The following is a 27,720-nucleotide window of genomic DNA, read 5'->3' on the forward strand; positions in this document are numbered from 1 at the left end:
AGAGCAGATAAAATAAAATTGAACTCCTCTTAGGATTACAGAGACAGAGGCTACTATTTTGTAGCTGGACTAATTAATCCAACGGCTGCTAGCCCATGGCTACTCACCCCTTGCAAAATGGCTGATCCAGACTGAGATGAGCTGTAAGTATAAAACATACCAGAACCCGAATATATACTGAAATGAGAAAAAATTGAATGGACTACATTAAATAGAATATATTAAAATTCCTTCACTTGTGCAGTTTCAGCTTTTTTTGTTGTTGTTGTTTTGTTTTGTTTTGGTTTTTCGAGACAGGGTTTCTCTGTGCAGCTTTGCGCCTTTCCTGGAACTTGCTTTGGAGACCAGGCTGGCCTCGAACTCACAGAGATCCGCCTGCCTCTGCCTCCCGAGTGCTGGGATTAAAGGCGTGCGCCACCACTGCCCAGCAGTTTCAGCTTTTTTAAAATGTGGCTATCAGGAATTTCCGAGGCTCGGACATGGTTCACAGCTTCCCGTTGGATGATGGTATTCTCAAAGATCATCTAGTCTCCTCCAGCAAACTGGTAACAAGCCCCAACACTTCGGACACAGCCTGCAGGATGTGCTCCTGGATTAGTCAGGCAACAGCATCCAGGAGACCAGATGCTGCAGAGGTAACACATCCTCTCCTGAGAGTCAGCAAGCAGCAGCCTCAGAGAAAGATCCAGGAGAGAAAAAAACACAAGCCCCCAAGACAGAGACTCCTGGCCTGATGGTGCTTCAGAGTGGTCATCTGCCCACTCTCTCCCACGGGCTGTTTGTCCTTCTCGTTCATAATCCTAAAACCCTGACACGGGCAGTGAGGTAAGGGTGTCCTCTAGCCAGCCTAACAAATCAGTCATGTTTGTTAGCATGAAGGAGGACTTTTCTGCATAAGTAACTTAGAAATTGTTTCTACTATGGTATTTGGGCATGGGCACTTCCAGAGAGAGCGTTTGTCGATCTTAAGGATACCCTATACTCGATGATGAAATTAGCGTTTTCAGTCTGTGTCTGTGTGTGTTTGGGGGAGCACAGGCGCGAAGGCACACGTGGGAGGCAGAAAGCCTCCTCTCCTTCCTCTCCTTCAACCTTGCCTCAACGGGGTCTCTCAGGTTCCGGCTGCCAGCTGACCCACAAGCTTCTGGTAACTGCCCTGTCCCTGTCCCTGCCTCCTGATGTGGAGGCACCAGCTCAGGCACTGCTGCTCCAGCTCTTACCGGCTTCGGGAGCTTGGAGCTGTGGAAGGCGGAGGTAAACGAGGCATCTCCCCCAACCCTAATCCTTACTGTTGTCTGGTGGTTTGGTCGATTCGTTTTGTTTGGTTTTGTTTTTGTTCGAGACAGGGTCTCTATGCAGCCCTGGCTGTCTTGGACCTCACTTTGCAGACCAAGATGAACTCACAGATATCCCCATGACTCTGCCTCCCAAGTTCTGAGATTAAAGGTGTGAAGGCAGGTGGTGGTGGCTGTGCATGACTTTAATCCCAGCACTCAGGAGGCAGAGGCAGGTGGATCTCTGTGAGTTGGAGGCCAGCCTGGTCTACAGAGAATTCTATGACAGCTAAGGCTACACAAAGAAACCCTGTCTCAGGAAAGAAAAAAAAAAAAAAAAAAGCGTGAACTCCCATGCTAGGCACATTATCTTTTTTTTTTTTTTCCTTTTTTAAACAAGATCTCTGACTGAACCTGGAGTTTCCCAACTGTCTAGACTCCCCAGGGATCCTCCTGACTACACAGCACATGACGCAGAGAGCCAGAGAGAGGAGAGAGGGTACTGGGGCTACCAACCCTTGGCTGACTCTAACTGAACTCAAATCCCCATGCTTCAGCAGTAAGCACTTCACCAACCCCAAACAATGTGTTCTTAGCTTGTGATCAGAAATTAATTTGATGAGTTTTGTTTTGTTTTGTTTTAAATCAGATGATACTCTGAATACAACAGAAGACTAAAGACCAGTTTGGGAGACACTTTGTTATTTTATTGCACAGATTTTACCTTAACAAAATGCACCAAGCCTGTGTGGGGTGTCTAGAGTCTCGGATCCCGACAGACCATCAGTGTTTAGCCAAATTCAACAGTACAATCTATGTTAAACAGCATCGCTTCAAGATCGCTGACAGAATGGAGACAGAGGTAGAGGGCGAGAAAAGCTTTTAAAAGGTGTTAATTTGAAGCATACACAACTGTAGAACTAAAACCTACAGCATACAAACCTGGAAATCGTGGACGGGCAGTTAAAGTTATAATCTTCGTACTGTTACTTACTGCATATTAAAATCTGTGTGGTTCATTTCCTTCATATTGGTGAGTTGAAAATTTCAGGAAACCCATGGTTATAAAAATGATCGATCTTGAAAAAGTATGTACAGATAAATGTAAAATCACAAACTAAAAAAAAAGTCCTGACCCCACAACTTATAAAAGGGAAGCATTCCCGCAGAGAGAACGTTCAGGAGTCCCTCCCACCCGTGTTCCCATTTTCTATCTCTTATATGCAAGTGACCTTGAAACTCAAGGGGGAAGAAAAAACAGCTGTGTCTCTATGAGGCCTCCATTGTCATCAGTAACCGTTTGAAAAGTGTCTTTTATCTCTCTCCCAATCCACACCCAAGTCAGCAATGTTCCCAAGATATTTGAATTTAAGAAAGAAACAAAATATTTTTTTAATCAACAACAATGGAATGCCCAAGGAAAGAGCTAAAAGCGGTCAACACCAGGAGAAAACTATGTGGGCATTATCTGAGCTAGAGATTTCTTTTAAGAACCAAGAAGTGGTGGGGCGGATGGGTTGTTAGGACTGCAAACCGCCAGGCGGGACACTTTCTACACCTTTGGCTTCAGTGCCCGGCAGAGAAATGGGCTTCTCCCCACTACGGAGGAAACCCAGGGCCCCAGGCCCAGCACCTCGGTGGGCAGCGGAGCAGCCCTCTTATACGTGGGCACTCTTGGCATGCGTTGGCGAGCTGGAGCCAGAGGAGTAATAGAAACGGTTTTCTCCAAATGCCTGTGCGTCCCCGGAGCAGCAGACGATGACGCAGCCACCCACCAGGCACAGCACAGCTCCGATCCAGCCTGCGTACAGCGAGTAGCCAAAGCTCACGATGGTGATCTCACGGTGGGCGCAGACAGGGAACCAGATGGTGGCGACAATGGCGCAGAGAGCTGGGGAGACAGGGAGAGAGGGTGACTGGGCACACCCGTCACACACCAAGTGCGCTGGGCAGGCTCGTTCACGCCACAGACACGCCCTTCCAATGCGCTCCTCCGAAAACACCGATACACAAAGCATTGCTTCTTTGGCGACCTCTGCTCGGTGGAATGAGCTGACTTAAAATGGGCTGTGTTCAATGACTGGTCCTTGTTTTTCTCAACAGGCGGCTGAGGCAAACACCCTTATAAAGACTTAATATAATCGTTTAAGCCCCGAACCCAAGTACTTGTTTTTACTTACACGTGTTACTTTTAGTTCAGGTTCCGTTTCTGTGTTTGCTGCCGTAGTTTTGAGTTTTTCAAGTCAAGGAACGCATAGTCCAGGATGACCTTGCACTCATTAAGAAGCCATGCTCACCGGGCGGTGGTGGCGCACGCCTTTAATCCCAGCACTTGGGAGGCAGAGCCAGGCGGATCTCTGTGAGTTCGAGGCCAGCCTGGGCTACCAAGCGAGTTCCAGGAGAGGCGCAAAGCTACACAGAGAAACCCTGTCTCGAAAAACCAAAAAAAAAAAAAAAAAAAAAAAAAAAAAAGAAAAAAAAAAAGAAGCCATGCTCTATAGCCAATAACCCTGAATCTCATGCCCTGAGTTCTGGGGTTTCAGACACGAGCTAATACAACCAGTTTATGGGGTGCCAGGGATGGAACCCCACAGTTTGCTAGGCATACTCTGTTGACTGAGCCTCATCCCCAGCTCTCTAGATTTACAATTCTCTTATCATACTGACTTATCATATTAGACTTATGGCTTTATGTGTCTAGCCCTCACCCCATGCCTTATTAATGTGTAGAAACTCAAGATTCAGCTCAGCATCAGACACAGCTCAAGAGTTTCCTGGCTGAATGAGTAAATAATCAGGCTCTTCAAAATGAGAAACAAGAAGATACCCATCTCAGTTTTCCACACCATTTTCTTGAATTCGTAGATCCACGTTACAAAGACCTGGGTGAGCTATCACTTTTTTCTTGCTGGAGTGAGCATTGCTAGGTATTGACAGAGGACCAGGCAAGGGTCTAAGTTTGTGTGGTGTCATTCATGATCAAGTTTTTACCCAGTTCTTTGGGTAAAAATAGTTCCTCTATTCAAGGATTTTAATTTTTCGTTACTTTTTAATTTGTTTATTGCATGTGAGTATGTGTATAAGTGAGCACACACGTCGCAGGGTATGTGTAGAAGTCAGAGAACAAGTTTCCAGAGTCCACAATATGGGTACCAAGGGTCGAACTCAAACTGTGAGGCTTGGAGGCAGGTGCCTCTACCTGCTGAGCCTTCTCGGTAGTCCAGATTTTTTAAAGGAAATTTAAACATTTAAACCACTCTACCAAATAGGGTGGCAACAAGCTACACAGGGTCGTTTCACTTATGCCATGGGGCTAGTGAGACTGAAATCTTGATTTTTTTAATTTTAATGATTTTCACTCAAATGGCCACATGTATCTAATGACTATTTTACTGGACAACACAGCTCGAAACAAAACCCCACGGTTCCCTTTGGTATAGTCTGACCTCTCTCAACCACAGCAGGACAGAAATTTTAGTAAAAACTTTAACTTGAGATGGCCGGTTAGAGTTGCCCAACATGACACTAATCAGAACAACGAGATCTCCAGCTGGCATCCTAAAAACCATGGACCAGTTCAAGCTGCAGCACCACACCGCCAGCCCAGAGTTTGTCTCCTGGGGTGCCCTTGTGGCTTTCAACGCACCAAGCTATTTTTCTGGTTTCTACACGAGCTTTCTAAGTTACACTATCTGAGCACGGAGAGGAAATACAGTCTTTCTTTAATGTCAACTGTAAACTAAGGATTCAAGTCTTACTCATTTGGAAAGATTTGAAATGATCTCATCACATTTACCATGTAGCCTACAACAGTTCTATTAACAATGACAAGATGCACCCCCTGATACACAACAAAAAAGAGGTCATTCCTAGCCTCAGAAAGGACACACCAGCCATCAGCAAAAGCTTTTCCTGCCCAGGTACACTGAGAGGAGCAGGCAAAGGAGTGAGAAGCGTAAGGAAAAAGGTCTCGTTCCCAAACAACTGACTCAAGTCAATACAGCCAGTCCATCCCATAAACAGCTAACTGGTTTCAAAGCACTCCATGGTTCAAATTAAGTGTTATCCTTTTGGGCTACTTTGTATTTACACATAGAACATACATGCACACTCATGCATACAAGTGCTTATACCATTCCTCCCCTTTGTGAAAACTAGGAACATTCAGATTAGCTTTAGATTGTAAACAGCAAGACCAAAAATGGTCTCCAATGCACTTAGCATCCCTTTATTTCCTAAACACAGATAAAGCAGCTAGGAAGAGCCAGGCTTCCTGTCCCACGGATGATGGCTGACTTTGCATGTGTTAGAGAAGTTGTTAGATTTACTGTATGTGACTCACTAGAGAAGAGGAGAATGCTTATACATTTATATAGTGACCACATAGAACTGAACCCATCAGTGGGTGGACAAATAAAAGACAGACAGATGGATGAACAGATGCATGGATGGACAGACAGATGAATGAAAGGTCGTCTCATTTTGGTCCCACTTTCCCCTGCCTACACCCCAACCACAAACTTGAATGTGACTGTAACACAATGAGAGTCACAAACTCACAGTTTACCTCATTAAAATCTCCCGCTGCTTTCATAACCCCTGCAAAGCAAGGCAAATGGGCCCCTTCCTTCCCAGCAGATGCACAAACTCGGGTGGAATTCCTGTGGCACCCAAAGGTGAGCCACATCAAAAGCGTTAAGAAAAGACAGGCCACCACCACAGGAAAGGGAACTAGAGGCTGACCTGCAGTGACCCCAGCTGAACTCGAAAGGGAAAGTGTTTGGACACAAACAAAGGAGAATAGAGAATATACTCCATTTCAGCAGTAGCTTTGGGCAGGTGAGGGGGCATGGAGGAGCTGATTGACCAGTCAAGTTAGGAAATACAAGCCAAGTCACCACCTCACTGACCAATCTGGAAGAGTGAAAAACCACAGCCACTGTTGGCTTTCCCAAAGGCACAGGCTCACTAGGCCTGTTTCCATCTGTGTACCTACCATCCCATCCCCCAAAAACCGGAGTTTGAAATGGTCCTGTTATCTGGGAAAAAATAATAGGTTTTTATGAAAAGTCACAGTTACCCATAAGGTAAAGAAAGATAAACAACCCGATGCCTCCCTTCTTTATATAGGTCAGAATTTGTTTTTAAATTAAGTCTCTAAGACAAGATAGCAATTTTGCACTCAGATTTCTTACTCCCTCAATCCATACATTCCGAACCTGCACAGGAAGAAGTGGGATTCTGCAGTCTGTTGAGGGGAAGAGAAGCTAAGTAAGGGAGGAGGTGGAGGGGGGGAAGAAAGCGATTCAGACACACACGGATTTGGCCCTCCCATGCATAAAATCCCCTCCTTGTTAAAGAGTGAGAACGTTGGCATGTATTAGGGACAATTTTCAAATAATGCAATACAATGTGTCCCTTAGTTGAAAGGATGCATCTTTGCTAAAAGTTCCTAATCTATCTTAACTAAACAAAGTATTTAGGAAGATAGTTTACAAAAGGGAAATTTAAGTCTATCTTCCCATCTTTTTAGAGGTTAAATAACACATGGTAATATTCAGGAATTAAGTAAATGAGATGCACACAACCTCTTAAATATGTACAATTATTAGGTGTCAACTAAAAAGTAGCAAAAGAAAAATAAATAAATGTGGGCGAGGTTCAGTGGGTAAAAGCACTTACTGCACAACAATGAGAACCTCAGCTCAAATCCCCAGTACCCACATAAAGATCTGGGCATAGCCACTTGAGTCTGTAACCCCAGAACTGTAGGGGACAGAAGAGGAAGATCACTGGAACCTGTTGACTTCCAGCCTCGTTCCAAGTCTCAGGGGATAAGGCAAAAAGTGATAGAGGACAGCTTAGGTCCTCCACATACCCTCTCAGGAGCACATCACACACACACACACACACACACACACACACACACACACACACACACACACACACAGGGAAAGAAGATAGGATGAAGTTAAATAAAATGAATGCAGATGTGTCTGAGTTTTCAGGTAACAAACAAGAGAAAAATAGAGAAAGAAAAAGACACCAGATGTGGGGAACTCCCCAGACACCTGCATCTCTTCTTCCATGACGTGTGCGTGTGTTTTCAGGCCTTCCCGCGTCTATACTAGGCACTGAAGGGACTTTTTAAAGCACGGTTAAATTGCTTGAGCTGTTCTGACTGTATCCTCCTCGGTGCACTGAGATAGTCACCAGGAACATCTAAGGCCTTGGGCAGCGGCGCGTGGAAAAGTGGAAGGACGACCGGGAAGCCGAGCTGAACTGCACTGGGATAGTGAGTCTGAAGCCTACATACGGGAATGGGGCGCAGGGTAAGGGAAAGTAATATCTCTTTCTCAGTGAGCTGTGCAGCCATATTTATTTGTTCTTTTCCCATATGGATCTAGAAAAGCCTGAGTTTTTCTTTTCTTGCCTATTGTTTCCTAAAGCAATGACCTAAGGGAGCAGCCGGCAGAGGTCATGCTCCTCCCACACAGAGATAGTCAGGAAACTAGCACTCATCAAGTCAGTGGAATATTCGAGTCCGTTATTTTCCTGGCCAGCTTTCAACACTGACATTCTTCTCGTTGCTTTTACTGCACACATCATCATCTACTGTTTCCTACAGCATTCTAAAACAAGTCTCACGGTTATCTGTTAAATTTAATTTTATTCTTATTTATTGTTTGTGTACGTGTTGCTAGGGTTTGAAGCTAGTCCCCAGTTGCTCTCCTCTATACCAGGCACTTGTTAATATATTTTTTAAGAACAATCACAGAAAGTGTTCGCACAGCAGCATCTAGGGCCTCTGTTTACCAGCAGACTCACTGCCATACAAAGATGCCTCATCATTTCCACTACCCAGAGGGACTTTTACTTAGACTAGGGTCTTGTGTGTATACAGTAAATAAGTCTGGGATGTTTCTCCAGCTGCTCTCCCTTGCTCTGGATTAAGAACCTCACTCTTTCCAAACGCAGGATTCCCTTTCCCGGTAGGAAACCTGTAAGCACAACACGCAGTTCATCTCCCATGTGGCCACACCCTTGATTCTAGTACACTTCACCATTAACCTGAAGTAGTGTGCAGCTGAAACAACCTTTTCCACCAGAAGTTTAAAGGGGGAAGAAAAGATGAAAGAAGTCCCCAAGGAAGGCGAGTCCCGGTTCCTCCCAGCCCAACCCCAGGAGACACGCAGCTGAAGCGCTTTCCACAGCGCAGGAGAATGAACGAATCCGAACAAGGAGTCACGGTCCCTTCATGATGGGAACAGTGACCATCTCACCTGTGGGTGCCCACATTCTGATTTCTATGGAGGCCCATTTCCATTTAGTCAGGATGCAGGTGATGTTTTTGGAAGTGCAACATCACGGCTGTCCTCTCCAGTTCTGTGCGTGGACATGACCCTTGCGGAACTCAAACGTGATTGGGTTGGCTCTCTATTCCCTCTAGCCAATAGTAACCACAATCATGGCAACCGTGACCTACTCTGTGCCAGATGCCACGCTAAATACTCCCCATACTTCATCACGCTGTCCTCACTAAGCTGGGAAGGAAGCATGGCTGTTCAGAGGCAGTAGCTGCCCCAGCTGACTCTGCTGGAGGGCAGTGGCATCCTGATTCAGTGCCGTTGGTTTGCCTCAAACCGACAAGATGAAAAAAGTTAGGGCCCAGGGCCTCCATCTTCCCCAGCTCTGAGGCACCTGTTGCTCCTCCCACACTGCCTCTGGCTTCAGAAGCCACAGAATCAAGCTCCTGGGCGGGCTTTCCTTTAAAAAGCCTTCAGAAAAAATAGTCAAGAGATTTTCAGGACCAGTTTCCGCATCAGAACCAGCTGTGACACTGCCCATTTCCAGGCCCCCAGCTCCAGCACTACTTCATGCTCAGCAGCTATACTTCAGCTGGGACATCACCAGTGACCCCCAGGACTGAGCATGGGCCCAGGACCAACTTCTCCCCAGAGAGTGATGAGTGGCAGAAAACAACCCAGAGCTACACACAAAGGGAGCCTTCACACTGTGGCTTCTCCCACCCATCCGTGAGGGTGGAAACAAGGGCCTTGTGGCTGGGGGAGAGAAGACGTGAAGAAAAGCAGCAGATAACACCCTTGAGACAATGAGCTCCACATTCCAGAGCCAGCTCCATCCAGTCAAGACAACATGAAACCCGAAGGCCAGGGGAGACCTGCTGAGAAATAAATCTGACAGCAATCAAAAGAGGCAGGCAGTATCAAAATGTGAGGCTAGACCTGGACTTCAAGCTCCTCCATCCATCCCATCCTTACGGTGAGCTGCTGCCAAGGCTCAGCTTCCTTGGGCTCAGGTTTCTTTTCACCCACAGGTTGGCTGGAGACAGACAAACGGACTGACAGATGCACACCCTCTCTCCAGCTCCACCTCACTCTCCTCAGCTATCAAACTGTCTTCCTATACCAAGCCACCTTCAAAAGATAAAGAAAACTTAGGCCAGTGCTTGCTGCCAAGGCTGGAGACCTGAGTTTGTTCTCTGGATCCCACATGGTGGAAGGTTAGAACCAACTGTCCTCTGTGCAGGTGCACACACACATAAATATATGAAAAAAATAAGTCAAAAAAAAAAACCAGCCAGGTGGTGGTGCACGCCTTTAATCTCAGGACTTGGGAGGCAGAGGCAGGTGGATTGATGAGTTCAAGGCCAGCCTGGTCTACATAGGGAGTTCCAGGACAGCCAGGCCTATATAAACTCTGTCTCAAATATATATATATATATATATATATATATATATATGAAAAGTGAAAAGCAGACTCATCTGGGAAGTTTCAAACCACACATTGCTTCCCCAAAAACTCAAAAACCAGAAACAAAGCAAAGCAAACCCACAATTTGCATCTCCACACTTCACTTGTTCCTTTCCTTCCCACAGGCCACTCTGCAGTTGTTTAGACCCCTGTCTCACTTGGAGCTCTTAGGAGAAAGGTAAGAAAAAAATCTCTATTTTTTGAGACAATGTATTTTATCTATTCCAGTGAGTCTTATGTTGGGGCCCTGGTAGCGCATGCCTTTAATCCTAGCTCTTGGGAGGCAGAGACAGGTGGATCTCTGTGAGTTTGAGGTCAGCCTGGTCTGCAGAGCTAGTTCCAGGACAGCCAGGGTTGTTACACAGAGAAATCCTGTCTTGAAAACTCAAAAAAAGAAAAAGAGTACTAGTGAGTCTTATGTATCCCAGGCTATCCTCATTAGCCAAGGAGATGACCTTGAACTTCTGACCCTCCTGCCTTCACCTGGCATGGGCTAAGATTACACCTGTGCTTCTTGCCAGCGTTTATTTTTGTAGTGGAAGAGACAAGACCCTCAGCAGGGCGTTGAATCAAGCTCCTATGTGCAGGTATGATCAGCGAAACTGAATGAGCACACACCACCCCAGTTCAGACTGTTCCCCCCTCCATCCATGACCTGTCACCGCTCCTCAACTCTCTGGAGTCCAGTGCTCTGGGAAACCCCTCCAGTGTGACTTAGGGGCTGTCCCCCTGTACAATGCATACAAGCCATTTTAAGGTGACCTCCCCAGACTCCATACCCTGGAGTGTCTACACACACCCAAAGCAGACATTCCTTTTCCCCATCAGGGTCCCCATTGCCTACCCAACTGCCTGCTGTAGTTGATTAATGAACACTTGCTTAACAAAACATTCATCTATCACCTACTGGTCTACCACCCCCACACCTTTTCCTTTGTGCTCTTCGCTCCCTGTCCTTTTGTTAGATATTAATGAGGCTCTCATTTCTTATTGTGTTTAGAACCACCGTGGGAGCCTCCTAAAAAAATATCTTTCCTGACTTGATCACCAGAAAATTCCAGTTTAATTGATCTGCTATGAGGTCTGTGAATAAGTTATTCTAAAGGGATTCTACTGTGGATCCTGCCTAGCGACCCGCCACACAGCCCCTTCCTTCCAATTTTCCTTAGGTAGTCATTTTTGTTACCCACCAGCTCTTCTCATAGATGTAACTTCGGATCCTGTCTACATTCCTCTGGAATGTAACCTAAAGGGACACAGCTTCTGGGTTTCTGTTGCCCAGGATGTCCTCTTGACTTCTTTTCACATTTCTCTTGAAGTAGCAACTCCAAGATCTGAGCTCCTTCACATTCACTAGAGTGGGGGAGCCAAAGAGAAAGCTTACCCAGCAGGATGAGGAGCACCCCGGCCAGCTGGGCTCGCCTGTACTTGGCCACTCCAGGCTCGTGGCCCATGCGGATGCAGGGAAGAACCGTCAGCAACAGAAGGATGGCTGGCAGACCCAGAACTGAAGCAGCAATCATGAGGGCTCTGCAAGCCTGCACGTAGCCTGGAACGAGAGAACAGAAGGGGCGGCTTAGACTTGGGGTCCTCTTACTCTTGAGTCCCACCTCTCGGGAATTCAACACCACCTTCCTCCTCCTTGTCCCCTCTAAGACCTAAAATGTGATCAGTGTGGTCCAAGGTCACCCTGCACCTTTAACTTTTAAAGAAACTTGGTGACAAGAGCAGTGAGAGCGCTAGAGAAACAGAAGCCAGGTAGGGATGCAGACCACTTGGCCACGGTGGAGCAGCCGAGCCTTTGCTTACACTGCTGTAACACCTTGTTAAAGGTTCACCTAGACACTCAAATGCTAAAAGGTCACCTATGATGGCGGGTTGTTGACTCCGGTCTACTGCCACACCGTCGGGCTGCGGAACCTTAGCGAGTCAGTTACTGCATCTTGCTTCCTTGTCTCCAGAGCGATAATCATAAGGCCCCTCCTCCTCCCTAATAGAACTAACTCCACTGGCAATGAAATTCACACTTCAAAGAGTCTTCAGAATATGTTCTATGCTAAGCACTGAAAGACTGGCAGCAAGTATTACTGATGTTATTGCTCTGTATCAAGGCGATACTTTTTTTTTTAAGGACAGGAACTCACCATAGTCCAGGCAATTCTCAATCTCATGATCTTCCTGCTTCAGCCTCCCCAGAGCTGGAATTACAGGCATGAGACACCACACTCAGCATAGTGTGGTGCTGGTATCTTCAGGGTACTGGTGATTTTGTCCTCAGTCCACAGTGGATGTGAATATGTGTAGCCCTGACTATACTACAAGCTAGGACTGAGACTACCCCTCTCTCCCCCATCCCAAGGCTGCTGTCCTCGTGACTCCCATCCCCTTAGATGGTCAAGTTCCATTTCCTGCTTTATTAATGGTGCCATCTGTCAAGGCTTAAAAGATGTCTCTCCAGCCCTGGGGATGCCTGTAGAGTAGACCCCTGTCTTGGTCTTCATGCCCCCATAACAGATGACATAACTATCGATGAAGGAAAAGGTGAGTTGAAAGAGAAATGTAGAGCAAAAGTAGCCACTCTGTGCTGTCAACTAAAAATGCTAAGTGAGAACTCGATGAGGACACAGATTATAATATGCACAACTTTATGTAAAATAAAGCTGAACAGAAACCAGGAGAATTTCACCAGGAAATTTAAATTTACTATTACATTTTTACATCATTTATTGTTTCTCATTGAAACATTCTCCCCACGTTAGACAAAAAGTGTTGCACTTATAAATGATGGCTGTCTGTTTTGTTTCAATTTGCCTAGGCAGAGTTAGAGCTAGTGGCCTGAGTGACGCTGAGTTAATGGCAAAGCCAAGAATTGACCCTAATTCTTTCCCGGGTACCAGGACCCCATGTCAGACCCAGCCAACCTCCCTTTTGTTCCAACACACAGCACCAACACTGCCCCTTAGCAAGGTATGCCACATGGACTCTCTTCCGACCACTGCCCGTCTAGCTCATCTTCAGGATGAGAGAACCTATATCAGGTATCATAGACTTGTAGATCCCAGGAGGAGGCCCAGAAGTCTGAGGCTCAGCCCCTCCTGGCAGCTGGGAGAAGAGCCAGGGCCCACACAAAGGCAGCAGTCAGCTCAAACTGATGCTCTGAAACTTACGGCACAAGGCTGTCCACGTGCTACAGTCCCAAGGCCATGTCTGGAAATCAGAAGTCGGAGATAGAGGAGTGCCCCTACCCACACACAATGGATAAGGTAAGGAAGCATAAAACAATCAAGCTTCTCTACAAAATATACTCCCTGCCCCTAGCATGGCCTATGTGCTCTGAAAAAAAAGCCATTTGGCATCACATGCTCAGGAAATGTAATTTCAGGGGAAGGAAACAAAGGGAATTTATACATCAGTCAGAAATCTCTACTGCCATGCCCATCTGTCAGTAGAAAATGACATTTGCCCTTTCTAGAACATCTCCTACTTCAAAGGGAGCCTTCGTTTCTGGTCCCATTGACTGCTGCAAGCAATCCTGGAAGATGAGTGGCTGGTTTGGTTTAAATTCTTTAGAGAAGACCTCCTAGGGTTTATTGAGGTTCGCAACTTGTCCCGGGGAAGAACCCAGATCGTGAGTGCTGGGTCCTGGAGTCTAACCCACGTCCACCAAAGTCAGCATTAGCTGAAGCTGAGTCCACACTAGGGTTCCTTAGTGCCTGTCCTTCGGAATGTCCAAATGCAGAAAGGGGTGCTGAAAGGCGGCTCTGACATGCACTGGGCCCTCCTACCATGCGGTAGAAGCAAGGTGTGGACTAGGAACGAATGCAAAGAGAACTTAAAATGCAATGGGGGTGGAGGTATAGCTCAGTCGTAATGACCTGGCCTAACATGAACAAAGCCCAGGGTTCCATTCCCAATACAGCATCCTGGGATAAAGGTAAGAAGTGAGCAGTAAGTGAGCTGGGTGGAGGGAGGTGAATTCCAAATGCCCTGTATGGAAAAGAGTGGGTACTTAGGGCTCTCAAAGGGGTACAGGTCTCTGGAAAGCCAAATGCTCTGAAGAAGGCACAAATTCAGCTGCTCCCAGGCCAGTAACTTTAGGGCTGATTTCTCCTCATCTTAAGGCCTGGCTATGCTCTTAAATATACACATCATCAAAGGTCAGAGGGAGCCGGGGAACTTCACCTCAGTGACAGTAAAACCACAGGTGTGACAGATTTCTAGCAGGAGTCTGCCGGTGGTGCTCACCACCTCCCAAGCCATCCACCGGCTACAGGTTTCAAACTGTTTCCACGAACTTTCCCATAGGACACAAAGGAAGATGCGCCCTCCCAAACTCCCTCACCCAGCGTTTTGGAGGCTCATCGGTCCTCCCACGCACACCCGAGGACACAGCTGCAAGCCCTCGAGTGACCCCAGCACGGACCTTTGTCTCTGGTGGAGTGCCCCTCTCCGGGGGTGCTGTTTCTTCTCAATACCCAGCAGCCTGCTCCGAGGAACTGGGGAAGGATGTCACCCTAACAGAGGAGGGGTGGCACTGCAGAAGGACCCCAGGGCAAAGGGCAGGGATGGTGCTGGGTCAGACAAGACAGGCCATGAGACCTGAGGGGACCAACTGAGACTCGCTAATCTGGGCCGTCCAGAGAATCCTGCATGTGACCCTAACCTCCCGGGATGGCTCTGAGTCCCATCTCAGAGGCTCACCTGTACTTAGTGGAGGCACCAAGTACTGTGATCTTTCCTCCTCACATCTACAGACTGGCTCTAATCAGAAGCCCATCAGAGAAGGCAGGGGCCAGGCTTCTGTGTCTTTGGTCCATTAGCTTGGGAACCTGGGATGAGGAAGTAATAGGAATTAACAAGAGTGAGTTCCTACTATGTGTACAGAATGGATTCATTAAGTTCTCAAAGCCATTGACCAGTGTTACCAGTGGCCAAATTGCCTTTATTATCCCATGTTCCAGATTTAAGAAAAAAAAAAAAAAAACTGAGGGCACAGGTGGTTGCTTAGGGCTAATTCTCCTACAAGGTGGGATTGGAAATGTCAAAAATGTGCCCAGAGGTCTCTGAGTCCTCAAACTTCTGCGAACTCTGTCTAAAACCTCCGTTTCTGGCCCAGCCTGCCTCTGGAAGCTCCTTGCGAGTTCAGGGTTCTTACCCGGGAGGATGAGGATGTCCACCAAGGGCTTGCAGTGGTAGAGACCAGTGGCCATGACGCAGTCGGCCCACAACCCCTTGGAGCCCAGTTCGTCCATTTTTCGGCAGGTGGGGATGGTGTAGCTGCAGGTCACCACCCAGTCATTGGTAGACGTGGTGACAATGATGCCGATCCAACCCACGAAGCTCGTGACGAAGCCCACCACCTGCAGGCACGTGGCTACCATGGTGGCCGCAGTGCTCGACCCTCACGGACTGTGCCTCCTGCGCCGGCCTGGACAGAGCCTGCCCTAGGCTTGCCCTCTGCCGCCCTCGCGAGCCGCTGGCTCCGGGACCCTCGAGGTGGAGCGGGAGAGGCTGCGAGCTGCGGCGAAGACAGGTGCGCACGGCGGGGACAGCAGCGCTGCTGGGCAGCGCCCCCCGCCCCCTCTTTAAACTCGGTGGCCCCGGCCAGCAAGCGCCAATCCGCGACAGCCCCGGGCCGAGCCGGCCAATCGCGGACCGGGCTCCGGAACCGGGCGTGGAAGGGAGCAGGGGACCGGGAGGGGGCAGCAGGCCGCCCCGCGGGGCCGGTGACGCACGCACGGTCAGCGCTGGAAAGTAAATTAATCCCATCCTGATGGAGACCTGCAGAGTGTCAGGGGCGCGCCGCACTCCTGCTGCGTTCACTGAGCGTTGTCTCTCTTCTTGGGGCCTCTCTCTCGTCTCTGTGTCGGGGTCTTCCTCTTCAACTTCTACCCACTCCCCACTCGCTCCCTCTTTCCAGCTGTAAATTCTTCCTATGGCCCTAAGGAACCGAGGGGACCAGCACCCCGATGTTATCACAGGAAAAGACTGGGAGATGACTTAGTGGGTAAAAGCACTTCCTGCATGCACACGCGAGAACCTGAATCCCAGTCCCCAGCGCCCAATTTAAAAAAGCCTGGTGCGTAAAAAGCCTGGTGTGGCCTGCAAGTCTGTGGCCCCAGTGCAGCTGGGCTGAGGCAGAAGGATCTCTGGGGTTTGCTGACTGCCCCTCTACCTCCAGGTTCAGTTCTGGGCATCATCCACACCACACATACCACACACACACACACACACACACACACACACACACACACACACACACACACACTCCAGCAGTTAGCTCTGATCACAATAACGGTGACAATAGTTACACACAGTACTGTTAATAATGCTTACTGTGTGAATTCTCCACACTTTGTAGTGGGAACAACTGTCAATTCCACACAGAAGACACAGCCCCCAAAAGGATCAGCTCCTCAAGTTCTCACATCTATGGAAGGGAATCCATGGGTCCATCTCATCACTGTCCCTGACCGTTCCTGGGAACCCATCCTGGTTATCACTTTCTGAATGTTCCTAAAGGGCTTGATGTTCCACTTCTGATACATTAAAAGTGAGGCACTCTGCCCAGATCACCGTAGACAAGTGAGCTTCTATTCTCCATTGAGGAAGCCACCAGCCCAGATTGCGTGGGAATCGGAAGCTATGAGCAACCACAGCCTGGCAGCCCCTTTCTCCACATGCATTCAGATAGGGCTCTTTCTGTGCCCCTTGGGTGGAAGGAAGTACCGGGGATGAACCCAGGGGACTTGAGCATGCCAGACAAGTGCTCTACTACTGAGCTACAGCTTCAGGCTTGCATGGTTTGAAGCCTTGGAATCATTTGGCTTATCTTACTATATGACGTGATCTGATCTTGAAAGTATTCTTGATCTAGTCATCTGGGCCACTTCCAGCTCACCACCTATTCTATTTAAAATGGTGAAGTATTTCAACAAACACAAAACTTGGTGTGCAACATTCTGAAGCCTCAGACACCAATCACGCACCATTGGTGTTGAGCTTACCACAGCTGTTCCCACACTGGAGCCACTGCATCTCACTGAGTCTTCTGGAGAGGACTGGCCTTGAGGAGACAGTGAGCTGTCTCTTAGCCTATGTGACTCGTGGGTTCTTCACTTTGGAGTGAGAATGGCAAACACTTCATTAGTGTTACTGTGGGCTCAGTGGGATAACCCTACAGTGCTTGACATGGGGCTGGTACTGTGGACAAGTTGGGCTGCACAGTTTGAATCCTGGCTCCACTACTACCAGCTATGGGATCAAAACAGTTCACATTGCTTTTTTAAAAAATAGAATATTTGTATTCATTTCTTGAGAATTTTGTGCATGTATCTTTTTAATTACATTTTTATTTACTTATTTTGCGTGCGTGTATACGTGTGTGGGTATGTGTGCATGGCACATGTGTAGAGGTCGGAGGACACCTTGCAAGAGTCAATTCTCCCCTTCCCCCACGTGGGTCCCAGGATTCAAATTCCAGTCTTCAGGCTTGACAACGATGCCTTATCTGAGCCATCTCACCAGCCCCCCTTCGTGTTTCTTGGCCTCCTCTCATTTGTAAAGTGGGGGTCAACATGGAACCTATCATGACAAACACACACAGGACACTACCTAAGGGAGGCCGGCAGACATGTGGCTGAATAAATTAGCCATGAGTAAAATGATTACCCACTCCAAAGGAAGCCAGGCAGCCGCCGAAGCAGAGACCCATCACCAACAAGTGGACAAAAGCCCTGAGAATCCTTCGCTGCCCACAGGATATGGCTTCATGGGCCCCAGATGAGGAGGCTGCAATCCCACAGCAAGGCTCTCCGGGTTCTGGTGAACGCCCACCAGCTCTCTCGTGTCTTTGTTTTCCTTTTTCACTTTATCTTATTTGAGGTAGGGTCTCTCCCACATTCCTCACTTTGACTGTGTCTCAAGTCTTCCCTGTGATAGGGATCGGACTTCCCACCCAATATAACTCAATAAAACACATCCCAAGCCCCAGGCAATCTCAGGCGCCCTCCCGCCCTAACAGTGAGTCTGAGTCCAACCGCAACCAGAAGTGTCACCAGTGGGTTCACAGACTATCCCATCTCTGTTTATTTTCTCTCAGAAACTCCGTCGTATCCCCTCTCCACATCCCCACAGTTTATCACAAAACTAGAAAGTTCTAGAGGCGCCCCACATTTCTGTCTTCTGACCTGAAGGCATTTGAAGGGGAGCGTTTAGAGGGCCAATTAGTGCACTAACGCACAGATGTGTGTGAAAAAGGAAACAGCTGCCTTGTGTTGTCCTCCCATTTACACCTGAAATTGGCCATTCAGTTAGAGTTCCGTTTTGCTAGGACACTCCAAATTCTCGTGCTGAGAACTTCAGGCCAAGTAAGTGTGCTCTTAGCGCCCTCTAGTGGTTTTGTCCTTGCATAGGTGGTTAAAAAAACAACAACAACTTAAGGAGCTATAAGAGAACTCGGTGATGGGTTAACCTAACCTCAGCTTCACACACGTCAAGTCGGTGATAGACTTAACTACAATTTGCATTTTTCTGGGACAGTTTTTATACTAAAGATATGCATCTCTTTAGGAAACTAAATATATGAAAACACAAGAGGTATACGAACCCACTTCTCTAAGACTACAAATCAAGTATCTTTGGTGTGGAGTGGGTACACACATGCATGTGTTTATGGAAGGGTGGAATCCAGTGTGTGTGGGTGTGCACAGGCAGGCACCAGAGGACAATACCGAGTGTAGTTCCTTAGGCACCGTTCACCTTCTGTGTTTTGTCTGTTTGTTTTCAGGTCTCACTGGCCTGGAACGAAACAAGCAAGCTAGCCTGGTTGACCAGCTAGCTCCAGGGATTTGTCTGTCTCCACCTTCCCAGAGAGGGAATTACCAGTGCTCATAATCAAGCATACTTTTTTCTTTAATTTCTAATGCATTTTATTTTAATTATATGTGTATGTGTGTGATATGTGCATATGCATGCAGGTGCCTGAAGAGGCCAGAAGAAGGCATCAGATCTCTGAGAGCTGGAGTTGTGGATAGCTGTGAGCCGCCTCATGTGGGTGCTGTACATGCTCTTCACCGCTGAACCATCAGCAGCCCCAAGTCAACCCTTTTTTTTTTTTTTTTTGCATAGACTTTGAAGATCAGACATAGGTCCTCGTGCTTGTGAGTACACTACTAACTCAGCCAGTTGCACACTCTGTCACGTACCTTTTACAGCATCTATTTTTACATTTCTCTGGTGGATTTAAAATATGTGATAATACAGAAACTTCACATACACATATTTTCAGAATTACTACAGTACAGATTCACAAAGTAAGCAAGTGTCTCAAAAAAGACTTAAAATGAGTTAAATGCCCCATGCTTTCAGGATTATTGTGTTTATCACTGAAACCTGAGACCATGGCACAGGCACTCATGAGGACATTCAATACACACTGAGAGAGAGAAAGGTATCGCCAAAACTCCAAAGCCCCCAAGTCCCCTTAGTAAGGGAATCTGAAGACACTGCGTGCAGCCATCAGAAGGAATCTAGCACTGGTTTAGGGGATGGGCAAAGGCAGAGTCTGGCCTCTGTGGTCCCAGTCCTTGGACAGAGGGCGTTCCCAACCGAAGAACATGACTGCTCAGCATGCAGTCACAACCTCTTTGCTCATTCAGGGCTGCCAACAGCCTCTTCTGGAAACCTACCAGCGAAGAGTGAGTTCCACACACTGCTTCATCTAGAACTTCACTCTGCTGAAAAGCAGGCATCATCCCCCACACCTGCAGTCACAGCTAACCAGGAGGCAGAGTCAGGAGGATTGCTTAAACTCAGGAATGTGGGAATAGTCCTGGCAACATAGTAAGACCCAATCTCAGAAATAAACAAATTTTTAAAAAATTAAGCGTCTAGGGGCATGTTCAGAGCTCCATTTCTGGGCCTTCATCTTCAATTAAACCATTCTTCAAAAGCCTTCATTTTTATTTTTTAATTTTTTTCATACACAAGTATATGCATTTTGATCATATCTACACTTCCTCCAATTCCTCCCGTGTTCTCCCAACACCTCCTTCTTCAAATTCATGCCGTTTTCTTATATGCCTGTGTGCACGTTAAGTATAGAGCTAACTATTTGGGCACTGGCCAGCCATCAGGCGACTCCTTCCTAAAAAAACTGACTCTCCCTCAGTGGACTGCCTGTAGCTCCTCACCTAGGGCTAGGGTCTTGTAAGCTTTTTCCCAATGTGGTGGTCTGAATGAAAATGGCCCCCATAGACTCAGAGCAAGTGGCATTATTGGCCTTGTTGGAGTAGGTGTGGTCTTGTTGGGGGAAGTGTGTCACTAGGGGTGGGTTTTGAGGTCTCAGATGCTCAAGCCAGACCCAGTATCTCACTCTCTTCCTGTTGCCTGCCAATCTGATATAGAATTCTCAGCCACCTCTCCAGCACCATGTCTGCCAGTGGGCTGCCATGCTCCCGCCATGACAATAGTGGACTGACCCACGGAAACGTAAACCAGCCCCAACTAAATGTTTCCTTATAAGAGTTACCATGGTCATGGTGTCTCTTCACAGCAACAGAACCCTAACTGAGACACCCATTAATGCTGGAAGGCTGACTGGTGTGGTCTTATGCAGGTCTGGTGCAGACAACCCCAACTCCTGAGAGTTCACAGTTGCAGCACCCTGTCCTGTCCGGAAGACTGTGTCCCTGCCATCCCGACCCTTTGACTGTTGGTCTTTCGCCCACCTCTTGCGGTGCTCCCAAGCCTCATGTGTAGGTGCTGTGGTACACGTGTCCTGTTTGGGCTGGCCACTCCAGCCACCTTTCCTCCACCCTTTCAACAGCCTGGTTCTCTGTAGCAGCCTCTGTCTGCCGCAAAAAGAGGCGTCCTTGAGCCGGGTGGTGGTGGCGCATGCTTTTAATCCCAGCACTTGGGAGGCAGAGCCAGGCGGATCTCTGGGAGTTCGAGGCCTACAGAGCAAGATCCAGGACAGGCACCAAAACTACACAGAGAAACTCTGTCTGAAAAAAAAAAGAAGAAGAAGAAGAAGGAAAAGGAGGAGGAGGAGGAGCGTCCTCGACAGGGGTGAGAACTGCATTCATCAGGAAGCCTTCAGGTGCAATTCCTGGCCCAGAAGCCATTTTTATCCCAAAGGTGCCGTCCTTCCCGTTACACACAAGTGGAATAACGAACGTGAGAAGTGGCTGGGGCTAGGGTTTGAGTACTTTCTTTGGCCCTCAGACAGCCTGTTCTTCTTCCAGAAGCCTGAGAAGAGTGGGTGACGGCGTGGGCCTCAGCCTTGAGATCACACTTCCTGGTCCCTTAGTAAACGGACTTGTGTCAACCCTGCACTGGAGACCACATTTCCTAAAAACATGACAATAACAAAATACGTGAGTGCTGGATGGAAAAATGGGAAAACAATCTAAAAAGCCCCACCACCAAGTCTGGTAGCTCAGACAGTAAGAACAAGCATTGTCATTTAACTACGTGGGACATGGGTATAAAGGCCAATTTGTCAGGTGTTAAGCCCCATGTGCACACATACACATATTTAAAATAATAAAATGAATCTCTGAAAAAGAGATATTCTGTTATCAGCACTACACAGCTGTTTCATTTATTTAAAAAAAAGAAGAAAAATTTTTGGTGTCTTTTTCTATATCATATTTTATTTTTTTTTTCCAAGATTGAGTCTTTTTATGTAAACCAGTCTGCTTCTAACTAGCACTCCTGCTTTCTCAGACTCTCTGTGCTAGGATTGCAGGCATGCCCCACCTGTCTGTCTTTTTCTTTCTGTTTTTTTTTTTAAACTGTACTTATGTGTATTGGTGTTTTGCCTGCATGTAAGTCTGTGTGAGGGTGTCAGAGCCCCAGACAGTTACAGACAGTTGTAGGTGCTGGGAATTGAACCTGGGTCCTCTGGAAGAGCAGCCAGTGCTCTTAACAGCTGAACCACCACTCCAGCCCCCTTTCTGTTTCTTACATAAATAATTTTCTTACTAGGTTATTCTGGATGGGAACAGGCTTGGGCACCAGGAACCAAGTAGACATTGCTGCAAGATGGTTATGAACACTAGGTTGAAACCCTAGCTCCATCACTCAAATAATATGTCTAGCCTTTTCATTTTGTGAGTAGTATTGTGTTTCCCACCAATAAAATGATATTAGTAATAGTAACTATTTCATTGTAACTGTGAAAATTGAAGGTGCAGTTTTAAAAAAAAGAAATGAATAACAGGCCTGTAAGATGGTATGGCAGGGAAAAGCACATGCTCCAAACTGATGACCTGAGTTTGATCATGGGACCTATATGATAGAAGGAGAGAACCAACCCCTGAAAGCTGCCCTCTCAGCACCACACATCTGCCATGATGGGTGTGTGTGTGTGTGTGTGTGTGTATGTGTGTGTGTGTGTGTGTGTATGTGTGTGTATGTGTGTGTGCATGTGCATGAAGTAGGTGATGTGTAAAATGCTTGGAGCAGTAGATGGTGATCAATAAACGTTAGTTTCTATGTTTAAAAAAGTTAATTAATTGGCTATAAATCTGTTAGTAAACTTGAGGAATTTTTATGTGACACAGTGAAATTGAAAAAAAAAAGCAAAGTTTGCGGGGGTGGGGTGGGGGTGGGGGTGGAGTGGCATCTTTTTGTTCCAAATACTTTTGTTCCAAAAGTCTCTGTTTGTTTGTTTGTTTGTTTGTGTTTTTCAAGACAGGATTTCTCTGTGTAGCCCTCCCTGACTGTCCTGGAACTCACACTGTAGACCAGGCTGGCCTGAACCTCAGAAATCCACCTGCCTCTGCCTCCTTAGTGCTGGAATTAAAGGTGTGCCCACCACATCCAGCTAAGAAAAGGCCTTTTAAACAGCCAAGATAAACCTCTGCTAAGATTTTAAAATCCTTCCTGTTTTAATCCTAAAATTAAGAACCTTTGTGTTTAATTCCACAGAAAATAATCTTTGCAAAACTTAAATTGACCACTGGAGGGCTCTCACAGACTTCCATTGCTACTAGATTAGAGACCTTTAAAATAACTTCTGCCTTTTCCCATGATGTCCTCATCTATCATGGTATCTCCCTCCATGCCCTCCCACTCTGTCCCTGTTCCAGCTCGACCTTCCCATTTCCCTATGTTCTCATCCCCCACTCCTCATCCTCTGCTACCCTCCCTCACACACACACCCAGTCCGCTCATGTACATCTCATCCACTTCTCCTTTGCTGGGCCATCCATGTGTCCCTCCTAGGGTCTTTCCCTGTGAGCTAGCCTCTCTGGAACTGTGGGTTGCAGTCTGGCCATCCCTTCCCTCACATCTAGTATCCACTTATGAGTGAGTACATACTATGTTTGTCCTTCTGAGTCTGGGTTACCTCACTCAGGATGATATTTTCTAGTTTCATCCATTTGCCTGCAAATTTCATGATATCATTGTTTTTTACTGCTGAGTAGTACTCCTTTGTGTATATGTGCCACATTTTCTTAATCCATTCTTCAGTTGAGGGGCAAGAGGCAGGGTGCTGGGGAGGCTCTCAGGAACCCACAAGGATGACACCATCTTGGACTGCTGGCAGTGGTCCGGAGGGTGCCTGGACTGGTCTACTCTGGTGACTGGTCTAGCGAATAACCTAACTATCATCATAGAGCCTTTGTCCAGTGACTGATGGAGGCAGATGCAGAGATCCACAGCCAGGCACCAGGCTGAGCTCTGGGAATCCAATCGATGAGAGAGAGGAGGGATTCTGCAGGTGAGGGACATCGAGATCATGACAGGAAGAAGTGCAGAGTGACCGGCCACACTATTGGAGGCCCATGAACTGTAGACTAGTGGCTGTGGAGCCCTCAGGGGACTGGACTAGGCCCTCTGGATATGGAAGACGGTTCTTTGGCTCGAACTGTGTAGCACAAAACTTAGTCTTATTAATAAAATCAAACCTGGAGCCAGGTATTGGGGTGAATGCTGGAAGATCAGAGGAGCAGAACAAGCCACAGCTACCTCACCTTGCCAGTTCGTCAGCTGATCCTGTTTCCTCAGACTGGAAACCTCTGAATCCTCCTCCAGAATGGATCTCAGCTGAACTGCTGCTCAAAAGCCTAAAAGCTTAACCAGGCTAGTCCTGGTTTTCACGCCTTATATACCTTTCTGCTTTCTGCCATCACTTCCTGGGATTAAAGGCGTGAGTCACCATGCCTGGCTGTTTCCAGTGTGGCTTTAAACTCACAGAGATCCAGATGGATCTCTGCCTCCCAAGTGATAGGATTAAAGGTGTGAGTGCCACCATTTTCTGGCCTCTGTATCTAGTGGCTGTTCTGTCTCTGACCCCAGATAAGTTTATTAGGATGCACAATATTTTGGGGAACACAATATCACCACAAAACTGTTTGGGGAACACCCAGGCAGGGGGATCAGGATCCATCCCTGGTGCATGGACAGGCTTTTGGGAATCCGGTGCCTGGGCTGTGGCACCTTGCGCAGCCTTGGTACAGTGGGAAGGGGCTTGGACCTGCCTAGGCTCAGTGTGCCAGGCTCTGCTGACTCCCCATGGGAGACCTTGATTTGGGGGATGTGGGGATATGGGGTGGCTTGGGAGAGAGGGCTGGAGGGTGGGAGGAGGGAGGAGGTGGGGTCTGTGGGTGGTATGTAGAGTGAGTAGAAAATTTCTTAATAAAAATAAATAAATAAATAAATAAATAACTTCTGCCAAGGAGTGTTAACAAAATACCACCAGCCTCACTGGAATACCCTAATTCTCCACAGTAATCTGGCAACATAGATAGAAGATTTAAGGTACACATGTTCTTCCACTCAGTCCCTGTAAGTTTGTCTAAGAAGTTTGTAAAAATATTCTGTTAATGTTTTTTGCAATTTACTTTTCAATAAAGTATCAATTAAGAACTATATATGTTATAAAATATGCTCTTATTTTTATTTTATGTGCACATGTGTGAGTCTATGTCCATGTCTGCACAGATGTGTGCAGGTGCCCAAGGAGGCCAGAAGACAGCATCCGAGCTCTGGAGCTGGAGTTAGAGGCACTTGTAGCCTCCCAACCTGGGTGCTGGAAACTGAACTCTGGTCCCTGAAATAGCAGCAACTGCTCTTCACCACGGAGCCATCCCTCCAGCCCCAAATTATCATTTTTAAAGTATACACTGCTAAAATTAATTTCAATATATGTACAATTGGAGGCTTTTTAAATCCAATACATATATTTGGAAAATATACACTAAAATTTAACAAGTATTCCTTTGAGCGGTGAGGTTGGGGTCTTTTGGTCTCCTTTTGCTGCTGTTGTTGGGTTTCGGGTTTGGTTTGGTTTGGGGGTGTTTGGGGGTGTGTTTGATTGTTTGTTTGGGGAAGTTGGTGGTGGAGGTTGTTTGCTTTGTTGTTGTTGTTTTGGGGGTGGTTCTGTTGTTGTTGCTGTCTTTTAAGACAGGGTTTCTCTGTGTAGTCCTGGCTGTCCTGGAACTCACTCTGTAGACCAGGCTGGGCTTGAACTCAGAAATCCACCTGCATCTGCTGGGATTAAAGGTGCGCGCTACCACTGCCTTGCTCTTTTGTTTTTTAGACATTTTCCCATAAGAAACATGAGTTTTTGATAAATAGGAAATTTTTTAAATTCTTTTTAAGTGTAAACTATCTTAGGCATTTATAAATAAATATCTGTGGACTGCTGAGACGGATCCATGGATAAAGCTTCTCATCACCAAGCCTCATTAATGACCTGAGTTTGATTACTAGGACTCTGATGTTAAAAGAAGAGAACTGATGCCCACAGATTGTCCCTTGATAACCATACAAATCACACACACACACACACACCAAACCCTTAAGGACCCAAAAATCACACAAGCCCTTCATGCTTCAATTCTATAAACAACCCATTTGCGCAGACCCCTTTCCCAACCAACGTCCATCTCATCCAGCTGACCTCTGGCCATTTCTCATGGAAAGATGCCAAGTGTTCAGATCCTCAGTGCCACGTTCCCAACTCTTCACCGTGCCGAAAACGGCTTTTTCTGCTGTCATTTTCCAACCCAAGGATCTCCTACAAAATGCCCGTTCTGCTTCTTCCCGGTGAGCTCTACAGTGTCCTTCCAGAGCCTTGTAAATTCTCCGATTAAAATACGTTTTCCAGGATGGGGAGATAACTCAGTGGGAGACACGCTTGCTGTTCAAACATGAGGACCTGTGTTCGGACCCCAGCCGCCCATGAAAATGGTTGATGGATTCTGGGGGGATTGCTGGCCCACCAGTCTAGCCTAAACAGCCAGCTCCAGGTTCAGTGAGAAACAGACCTTATCTCAAACACAAGGTACTGAGAGATAAATGAAGGTACCCAGTATCAACCTCTGGCCTCTGCACACACAAGTGTGGGCAAACACCCCCACATACACTTCACATGTGTACACACTCACACTCACATACACACACACACACAGTAAGTTTTAGCTCCCTGTTGGGAAAAGATGTTTTCATAGTTAAGTGTAATGCTTGCTACATGTTGCCCACAAGCCCCTCGCCTATCCTCATGCAGCATTCTGCTTAGAATGCTCCCGTCAGAGTTTCCTTCCCTTGACGAGATCTCTCATCTTTAGGGGTGGGGGTGAAGTGACCACATTTACTGAATCTCTGAAAACTCAGTTCGGGTGTCCTCTTGAACAGGAAGCTTCCAAGCCTCTATGCTGAGCTGGTAGACCCCTCAGCTTGGTGCCCTGGAAGACCTCTGCTGTTGAGCTCCCACTGGGCTTTGCTCAGGTATCTGGAAGTTCCTCAAGGGCAGAAGGCCTGTCTGACTCATTCCTACAAGTCACAGTGTGGGTGTCAGGCCAGAGCAAAGCAATCATCTGAGTTAAATTCAGGCCCTTACATCTCTCCAACAGAAAGCTCCAGCTGTAATGTGTAAGGTCTCCTACTATCCACCATGATCTTTTGAGGGTAATTTTCTGGTTCTTTCCTTTAGTAAGCAACCTCTAAGACAACCCCCAACTGCCTCATCTCCTGGCACTCAGTCTTGTGTGATGCTTTCTCCCATTATTCCAGTTAGTGTGGCCAACAGCATATGGCAAAATGGCCACACATCACTTGAGAGACAAGGTTACGAAGGTGTACGGTTAAACAGGTCAGCAGTGACGAAAATGGTGGGGTGGGAAGCTGTAGCCACTGGTTCCCCCACAGAAACAGGGAAAGAAAGAAAGAAAGAAAGAAAGAAAGAAAGAAAGAAAGAAAGAAAGAAAGAAAGAAAGAAAGAGAAAGACAGACAGACAGACAGACAGACTTGTCAGAACCAGAATTTTCAGAGCTCCGTGAAACAGGGAAATGTTTGCAGCAGCTGAGCAAACACAGCCAAGAGGAAAATGCCACCTTCCAAACGACAGGGAAGCCCTGAAGAGATCCACATCTGGCCCATCCCCTACCCATCACAACAGCCACAGTCCAGTCCTCCCTCAAACCAGAGGAGGAACAGACCTTATTTGAAAGGTAGTGTGTGCAGCTGTTGTGATCTCAGAGCAGACACTTAGGAAGGGCTTCTGTCAGAGGGGACTGACTCCTCATATAGGCCCACAAGGTCACTAAAAGTGGGGTGAGCGCCCAGGTGGTACTTGTTTCTTTGGGAGTCACCTGCGTGACTCTTTGTAGGTATGTCAATCACTAAGGTGTGTCTGTCTAAAAGCCTGTTACCTAA

At 47.1% G+C, this 27,720-nt stretch overlaps 1 protein-coding gene across 2 annotated transcripts; it reads right to left on the reverse strand.

Annotated features, from left to right (window-relative positions):
* Nucleotides 1-1,959: 1,959 nt before the first annotated feature.
* Nucleotides 1,960-15,613, reverse strand: Cldn11 (claudin 11). 2 transcript variants are annotated; one of them, XM_052730829.1, is made up of 3 exons: nucleotides 15,205-15,613; nucleotides 11,434-11,598; nucleotides 1,960-3,165 (listed from the first exon to the last, which is right to left on the reverse strand). In XM_052730829.1, exons 1-3 carry the CDS (start codon nucleotides 15,428-15,430, stop codon nucleotides 2,933-2,935), a joined length of 624 nt encoding a protein of 207 aa, XP_052586789.1. In that variant the 5' UTR covers nucleotides 15,431-15,613; the 3' UTR covers nucleotides 1,960-2,932. The 2 variants fall into 2 exon arrangements, with proteins under 2 accessions (XP_052586789.1, XP_052586790.1); XM_052730830.1 differs by lacking the exon at nucleotides 15,205-15,613 and adding an exon at nucleotides 12,194-12,353.
* Between the last annotated feature and the right edge of the window lie 12,107 nt (nucleotides 15,614-27,720).

Source organism: Peromyscus californicus, unplaced genomic scaffold, assembly GCF_007827085.1.
Source record: "Peromyscus californicus insignis strain IS unplaced genomic scaffold, ASM782708v3 Scaffold_9__1_contigs__length_137607984, whole genome shotgun sequence".
Classification (NCBI taxonomy): Eukaryota; Metazoa; Chordata; class Mammalia; order Rodentia; family Cricetidae; genus Peromyscus; species Peromyscus californicus.

Coding starts and splice junctions, on each gene's coding strand:
- Cldn11 (XM_052730829.1), bottom strand. CDS start 15,430: ATGGTAGCCACGTGCCTGCAGGTGGTGGGCTTCGTCACGAGCTTCGTG. Junction 11,599..15,204: donor GGACATCCTCATCCTCCCGG/GTAAGAACCCTG, acceptor CTCTCGTTCCAG/GCTACGTGCAGGCTTGCAGA. Junction 3,166..11,433: donor GGTGCTCCTCATCCTGCTGG/GTAAGCTTTCTC, acceptor CTGTCTCCCCAG/CTCTCTGCGCCATTGTCGCC.